We start from the raw sequence: 8,251 nt of genomic DNA on the forward strand, positions 1-8,251 counted from the left end.
TAAAAGGAGGCGTCTTGGTATAAATTATAAACCTTTTTTTTCTAGACGTATAAAAAAATAATTAAGTAAAAACGAACCGATACTCATGATGATGGAGAATTAATTAGATTGTGTTCATGATTAGGCAACGTAATCCAGGTTGTATTGCTATATCAGATGGCCTAACTGTTAAAGAAATAATCAGAAGTTGGTATTTTTTTCTTCTTATTCATGATCATTTCTCTGTTTTAGCGATGAGCATCAATGGATATAGGTATGATCCGAAATGTGCATTGAAAAGTAGTAATTAATGGGTGTTGAAATGAAGATTAACCCACGAGAGGTGAGGAATTGAAGGAGCCAAATTGGGTGCGATTACGGGTGATGTTTTGATGAATTTCCAAGTCATTTTGAGAGAGATAAATGCATGGGGAAATCCACGTGAAGACTGACAAAGCGGTGGATGGGATTATAGAATAGCAATGTGGCAGTTCGTTGTACACTTGGGACATGGTTTTCAGAACCGGACCTGTTAGCGAACCGGTCATGTTACCGGTTCGTTGGTTTAATCGGTTTAATCGGACCACGTTATAATTATTTAAAAAAATTAAATAAAATATCAAAAATATTTAATAAAAAATAATTTTTTATATCACAAGTCATATTCAAAGCAAGTCATAACATATATAAGTTAAAAATCATAAAATCAAGTGAAACAAAATGATTCAAATTAACTACAACATAATATTTAAAGTAAAACATATTAAATGATAAATATAATTATATAACTATAATTAAAAAATAAATTTAGAGCTAAAAAAATCATAACAAAATGATATTGTTTGGTTTATTTATTTTTTAATAATCCTACATGGCTAAGAAACATAGAAGAGCATCCCAAAAGTTTAAAGAGTAAAAATATGAGAACAAAACAATCTTACATTGTTAAGAAACATAGAAAAGCATCCCAACTAACTTCTATAAATAATAGAGGTAATTTGACATTCAAAATCATGGAGCCTTTTGGTGAGCATTGAGTGAACTATTCTTTCAGTTTAATCAAGCTCGAATTTTAGGCTTCAATCGAGCTTCTAAATTTTTTTTGAGTTCAAGCATTTTCGAGTTCAAGTTTAATATTATATTCCGAGTTCGAGTTGAACTTGATAATTTTTAGCTCGTGAGTTTGAGTCGAGTTGAGCTTACTTTTAAAGTTTTCAAGTTCGAGTCGAGCTCATCAATACTCGAGTTTGACTTGGCTCGTGTAACTAACGACGTCGTTTGGTTTAATTTTTTAAAAAAAAAAATTGGCGGTTTTTTCCGATTTTTCCCTTTTTTTCGGTTTTCAGTCGGTCCAATTCGAACGGTTCAACGGATTCGACCGGTTCACTAATAACGGTTCAACCGGTATAGATTAAATCGATTAACAACGATTCTCATAACCGACCGATCCAGTCAGTTTTCAAAACACTTCTCGAGGATACTCCACTCTGCCACCCCTTTCTCACCTAAGCCCTACTTTGCACTTAATTTCAACCCAAAACCTATTCAATCAAATCAAATACACATGGATCAATTATGAAGTTTTGAAATCCCAATTAAATCTTTAATGCCTACATTATTATCCAAGTCTCTCTCTATTCTTTGTAGAAATGGCTATTATACGTCCAAATAAGCATGCATTACGTGCTGACCATGGTATTAAATTGCGGTGTAATGTAGTAACGGTCGCATCGTAACGTTTTGAAAGTCACTACGACGTAATATTAATATAACGCAATTGCCGCGACAGCCGCAATACGTTAAAAAATCGTTCGCGACAGTCACAATACGTTACGTAACGTCAGCAGCATCCGCAACACCGCAACCACGACAGATGCCACAACCGCTATTTTATACTATGGTGCCGACAGCACCCATTTTGTTTTCACATCGAAGTTTATACTTATACTGTAGTACAACGTGCCCATTTGCTTTTTCTTTTAAGGTTTGGATGTAAAAGAACACTAATATTACTCGACTTTCTACTTCCTTTTACAAACAATTCTTATAAACGTAGAGTTGTGTTGTGATCTTAATTAAACTCTATATTTCATGAATAAAAGTTTCAGACAGTGAGTATTTATAATAAAATCAAAAGGATGGTTATGTTTTTCATGTGAATTATGAAAGAAAAGGGCGGGAGAGAGTTTTTTTTTTTTAGTAGTTGTAACATATATTTATTCATCTTAAAAAAAACATATATTTATTCAAGATAGTTGCTACGATAAAAAACACCCCATACACGGGTAATCTTATCTCAAGAATCCTGCACGAATCAAACAACTTTGGTAGTAAATGAATTATTGTTATTCTTTGAGGTTCTGGATTCGAATATTAAGGGTGTGAGTTTTCAATATCAATGCTGCAGAAATATCTTTAAACAGATACTACTTATACTTACTCATATTAATAATAATAAAAAAAACAGTCTAATGAATCCCCCGTCGATATACAAATGCACATTAGTCCCCTATCATTTTTGTTTATACAGTGTCTCCACATAAGCTACAAACATCACAGGAACGGGAGAGGTTGAAATAACTAAAACGTCATTTTCTTGATGGGAGGCATTACCATCAAAAGTCCTTGGATTGGGTGGGCTTCTCTTCTCTCGTAAATGGTAAAAGATTGAAAATATGCATCTCAATCTAGGAGAGATATGGTCAAACATGTTATCAGAAAACCCATGTGATATATCCCACTAAGGCTCCAACATCAGCACATACAGGGACGGCCGAGGGGAGCCCCCTTGTCCTCTACATTTATGCCATCAATCCATCCCCCTCTAACTTTCAAAATCTTATGACTGATGCGTCAAAGAGTACTTCATGGCTTCAAGATCAGAGGACTAAGAAATTTGAGATTATAAATGTTGAGATTTGAACTTACCACAACTAAGAAAGTAGCATACATTTTGTCAGGAACTCTCTCGTGATGACCATATCGATGCCACTAAACTCTGATGCAAATTTACCAGTTTCGTCTGTCTTATTCTTACACCAAACATGAAAACGTGAACATTACTATCTATATAACCTTGAGAGAAAATGAGCATCGATAAATATCCAGGCGCCCAAGGAGATAAAAATGAATTTTGTGACGATAAAGTGGAATATGCACCAAAAAAAAAGAGAAAATTGACTCGTGTTACAAAAACAAAACATTAAATATGTTTGTTTGTTGGTTGGTCGGATTAGATTTTAGTGGAAAAAGGGGTCCCTCCGACCCAGTGGAACAAGGACATAAATCTAATATATTGGGACAATGTTCTTTTCTCCTATCTGTCCTTTCTGAGGGGTGGGATGTATTCTTGAAGAATCATGGAAAATTTTGTACCGATTCTAGTTTCCAGAAACGTGATTCATCAAATGATGCCGAGGCTTTGACGCCGTGGAAAATTAAAGGAACGAGCATCAACTCCATTAGATTACCTTGTTCTTGGTCTTTATCGACTCTACCATAATATAACAATCGGTGGTCCAAAGACTATACAACCATTGTATTTAACTTGGTTGTAATGTCTCTTTTCTCCATTGCATTCAAAATTATGATTTAGGATAAATAACAAGAAACTATTCTTTTTAGAATTTATATAGATCTGAAGTAGTAGAAGGATATATTTTGTAGACATTGTATACAGAAATCAGATTATATAGATCCAAAACAGATTGTCATTCAGAACTTCTAAAGACAAACTTGCAATGCTTGGCATCTATCCCATCATTACTGTTACTAGTGAGAAATAAAAACTTAAATGAGATGAATGATATTTCCATCCCATGGCAAACTGCCATAGTAAGAAATAGACTGAAAAAAGCTTGAAAGGTTTATTTAGATACACATGATTTTATTAGTCAAACATTCAGGAAACCATGGAAGTCGTCCCAGGACATGACAATTGGGGTCTTGCACTGATTTGATGGAGGTAGCCGTGCTTCATTCAATCAAAACTGTAGCGACACCAATTTTGTGTTGGTGTAATAGTTGCTTCCTGTACAATATTCATTGTCTCCAGTGATCTTTGTTCTTCAAACTGGTAAGAGAAAAGAAACATAACCAGTTAAGCAATCTATTTAAAAAGAATAAAGGGGGAAAAATGAAAACAAGTCACCCTTGCAAGCAGAAATTACCCAGCATTTCTGGTCTGAATGAACCAGTAACTGATAGCTAAGGCATTAAATAGCATGGCAGTTGAAGCAACCACTCAATGAACCCATCTGGCGGGTTCTCCTGAAAGATATAGCCATATGCGAGGTCTTTGCCTGATGGGCCTGGTTCGCCAGCATCGAACTTCTCATTTCGTGAGCCCTCTTCGGAGCTGATCTTAGCTTATTCATTATCTTATCCATTGATGACGATCTCTTCTTTTCTAGCTTCATCTGAGAAATACATTGTTTTGTCAGTAATGAAGAAGAAAAAGTTTTCGTCAAGCTAAAGCTGTTGCATTTTCACCACAAATTATCAAAGTTTTCAGTCATGATTGTCTCCTTTTTTAGTAGTTCTATATATTCTATTAAAGAGAAAAACCTAAAGTTCCGACAATTGCAGAACAATTAACACTTTCTACTCAGTTCCAAATCATCAAGATGTTACATGATAACATTAGCATCTAAATGAGCAAGCTAGACAATGAAGTAAAGGAAAGAAATACTAAATTGTACTGCTAGATGATTTTGGTTTTTCTTTATCAAGGTTGATCATTGACTTTAATATCTATTTACGTTACTTCAGTTATTAATGCTATTCAGGAGAAAAGAAACATCTAACTTCCTTATGGCTGCCTCAGCTTGTGCCTTCTGCAGATTTTCCCATGCAGTGATTTTGGCTTCTCTTTTGATCCTGCAAAAGATGAAGAAATTAGCATGTGAATCTGATCAAACTTGCGTTACAAAAATTAATGTCCTCTCATATTGATCAGTTTTTTATACATATATATATCTGAAGATTGAAGTTGACATGAACATTTCAGAAAACCTTTTCAGCCAACTAGGCTATACTATTTACTTATTTGAAGTGATAAGTTCAATGCAGTTTCTTAGGTAAGATCTATCAAGTAACATAACGCAAATCCCACCCAATCTAGTACCTGAAAACTGACATGAGCCTCATAGTGTTTACTATATTAAGCATTATTCAAAAAAGAATGTGATGTGATCAGGGTTGAACAGAAAAAGGTTTGATCGGAAATTTTATGATGTTACTGACGGGATCTTTGAGTGCTTGATTATAGTAATGAACCAACAGGATGTTTACTCTTTAGCCGAAGGCACTTTGTCACTTCCAAAAGTTGTTGATTATAATCATATGAAAGAAATAGAGGCAAAGTGATAAAGTAGACGTACTTGGAAATGCTCTTTCCCGTCTCTGTCACATCCCGTGTTGTCGTCCAAGTATCAACAGCTTTTGTTCTCCAATCATCAACAATTTCGGTGCTCTTCCCAGTGTTTTGAGAGCTATGCTTCTTTGACCACCTAGTCATGGTGACTCTTTCATCTACCGGCACATCTCTCAGTTCTGATTTAGAGGAATGGATGTTTGACAGTTCCATAATAGGCAGAGCCGATGAGGAGGAGGGCGAGAGAGAAGGCATTTCTTTGGGAGATGAGTGGGTACTACTCTGTGGGCGCATTTGGGTTGCCATGTCTCTTCTAGAGACAGTTCGAGAAATGTCAGTGGTTGCATCCTTGACATCAAGATTTTCTTCTGCATCTTTGGTGAAAAAACAATTGGAAAGATGAATATAAAGTACGTGGCCATAGTCAATACCATGATGATGACAATATAAAGTAAATGGTCATAGTTCAATACCATGATGATGACAACCTATCTCTTGATATTACATCAAGGTTAGATTTAGAGAATGTTTATATTGATATTTCAATGATTATGATATTAAGAGAAAGATTATAAGTTCCATAAATTTGGCCAATGTAGAGAAATAAAAACCTACTCTGTTCATGTCCACCAGCCTGGACTTCTACATTATGTAATGTTTAAACAGTTTCTACACAAAGACTTATGTAATTAGTAATCATACTTTTTTTTTAAGATTTATTAACAAGGGCATTAAATTGTTGACCAAATGAAGTTCCAATTTACACATGATGCACCGGATACATTCTTAATATTTGTTAGAGTTATGACCCAATTTCTTCTTAGATCAGGCCATGAAGTTACAATCAAAACAATAGTTAAAGTGTAACAAATATTGTATTTTTCGACATAGTAAAAATTTCTTCTCCTCTGTCCATGATTTTTTCCTTTCAGGTTTTTCACATAAATTTTGTGTTTTTTATTTTTTTATTCGCCGTTCCAAAAATTATACCAATATTACTATTATCAGTTTGGATGACAAGACAATCCAAATGGAGAAAAACTTTCATGGTGGATCTCATAAAATTAGAAGGGCACTCATCCTACGGGGATAATTGATGTAGGCCAAGAGCTCATAACAACATCTAACCCAGAAATTTCGCTAGATAAAGATGGGCATTTACCTCGAAAAGGTAACGGGCCATGCAAGGCTCAGTCCGAACAGCATATTCTCCACCATGGTAATGAGAATGAGTTGTCAAACCATCAACTGCAATTGCGCCAGCGGAAAAAGGAGAACCGACCATGAAATTCCCTGGAGAGTACAGAGAATAGTGAGCAATCCCTGGAGGACCAAGTGGAACACTCTTTGATTTCGGTCTTCTCTGTGGAGCCACAATAGATTGCCTTGCACCAGTTTCCACAGAAATAGGACTACAAATCCACCTCTCCGCATCTTCCCATTTTGAAGGCAAAGTCCTTCCATTGTTAAAAGCCAACAACCCAGCAGTATTCCCCTGCCTACTTCCACCATTGTTGTGCAATGGAACACGCTCAGAACTCCAACCCTTCTGCATCCCAAAGCTCGAGTGATGATGATAATTGGGTGTCCCAGGACTAGGAAATGCACCCAATTTCCGCGTCACCACCGAGTTTTTATTCACAGCCCCCCACCGTGGAGACAAACCAGAGACATTATTTAGATCTAATGAAGCCGGTCTTCGCCTATCAGGATTCTTCAGCAAAGCGTCAGATCTAGTCCTTCTATCCTGAGTCCTGACACTCTAATTTATACAATTTGCAATTATTCTTTTCGAAATATAGTAAGCTAAAGCAAATACAAGTTTTTTTTAAATAAACAAAAGGGTACCTTTAAGAGCTAGGGAGAACGAGTTTCTTGCTGAATCTCTGATTGAGTATCGTCCTCTGTGTGAGCTGCATCGTTTTCTTCTTTTTTACAGCGTAGTATCCCGAAAGGGAATAAAGGAGGGGGCGAACAAATGGAAAATGGCAATGAGTGTGAGTGAATTTGAATTTTTGTGTGGCTTAATCGTTTTCTTTTTTTGGTGTAATTTCAGTTTTAACTTTTTCAAAAGAAGCTAATAGTGAAAGAAAACATTGAAAGTACCTTTCGCTTTTCCTCCTTTTCTGGAGAGAAATGTGCTTATGGACAATTATAGCTTTTTTCAGATCTGGACCTGAATCTGGTCCACTCGAACTCTCATTCTGATCTCCACTTTCTTGTCCTGCCAAATGCTGCAAAAGACATTCACATTTCAATTTCAAAAACTTGTTTCCTTTTTTATCCTTTCCAAAAGAGTCGAAAAAGAAAGAAAAAAACTTATAACAGGTAAGGAAGAAACATGCAAGTTTGCCAACAATGATCGATCACAATGTACACCGTTATAGCTTGCTCTGCTTATCGCACTGAAAATTAGAGATGAGAAAAAGTTGAGCGATTAGAGAAGTTATTAAGAAGCGAGAGAATCTCGGTCATGAGCATCAGAAGCAAAAGAACAACGATCGACACTAGCGGAAGCCGAAGAGAAGAGGCTGAAATTCGATTCTATATAAAATTTTAATTATATATTTTTTTTTTGTAAATCTAAAATAGTTTAAGGAAAAATTTTATAATTTAACTTCGGAGATTTTTTATTATTCAATGACAGAATAAAGATATTTTTGAGAGAAAAAAAATTAAGGACATTTTAGTCTAAAACGTCGGTAATCCACAATACCTAAGAAAATAGAGGTAATGACATTTCTGATAATATAGCCAAAAAAATCTACTATTGATAATAAAACATTACAGAGAATGAGATTCCCGACCAACAAATATGAGAATGTAGATTTCATTTTTTGATCCAAACACCCCCTTAGTGGCTTTGATGCCTTTGATGTTATGGTGCTTTTGATTCAT

General features: G+C 35.3%; 1 protein-coding gene across 1 annotated transcript; it reads right to left on the minus strand.

The window, feature by feature from the left end:
• Positions 1–3,863: 3,863 nt before the first annotated feature.
• LOC120198849 lies at positions 3,864–8,251 on the minus strand. Its single transcript, XM_039200096.1, has 8 exons — positions 8,142–8,251; positions 7,695–7,758; positions 7,460–7,587; positions 6,482–7,107; positions 5,361–5,727; positions 4,779–4,857; positions 4,149–4,397; positions 3,864–4,051 (listed from the first exon to the last, which is right to left on the minus strand). The coding sequence occupies exons 1-7, from the start codon at positions 8,249–8,251 to the stop codon at positions 4,194–4,196; spliced, it is 1,578 nt and encodes a 525-aa protein (XP_039056027.1). The 3' UTR covers positions 3,864–4,051; positions 4,149–4,193.

This window comes from Hibiscus syriacus, unplaced genomic scaffold (genome assembly GCF_006381635.1).
Source record: "Hibiscus syriacus cultivar Baekdansim isolate YM2019G1 unplaced genomic scaffold, ASM638163v2 tig00004899_pilon, whole genome shotgun sequence".
Lineage (NCBI taxonomy): Eukaryota > Viridiplantae > Streptophyta > Magnoliopsida > Malvales > Malvaceae > Hibiscus > Hibiscus syriacus.

Coding starts and splice junctions, on each gene's coding strand:
- LOC120198849 (XM_039200096.1), bottom strand. CDS start 8,251: ATGAATCAAAAGCACCATAACATCAAAGGCATCAAAGCCACTAAGGGG. Junction 7,108..7,459: donor AAAAGGAGGAAAAGCGAAAG/GTACTTTCAATG, acceptor TTAGAGTGTCAG/GACTCAGGATAGAAGGACTA. Junction 4,858..5,360: donor ACGGGAAAGAGCATTTCCAA/GTACGTCTACTT, acceptor CATCTTTTGCAG/GATCAAAAGAGAAGCCAAAA.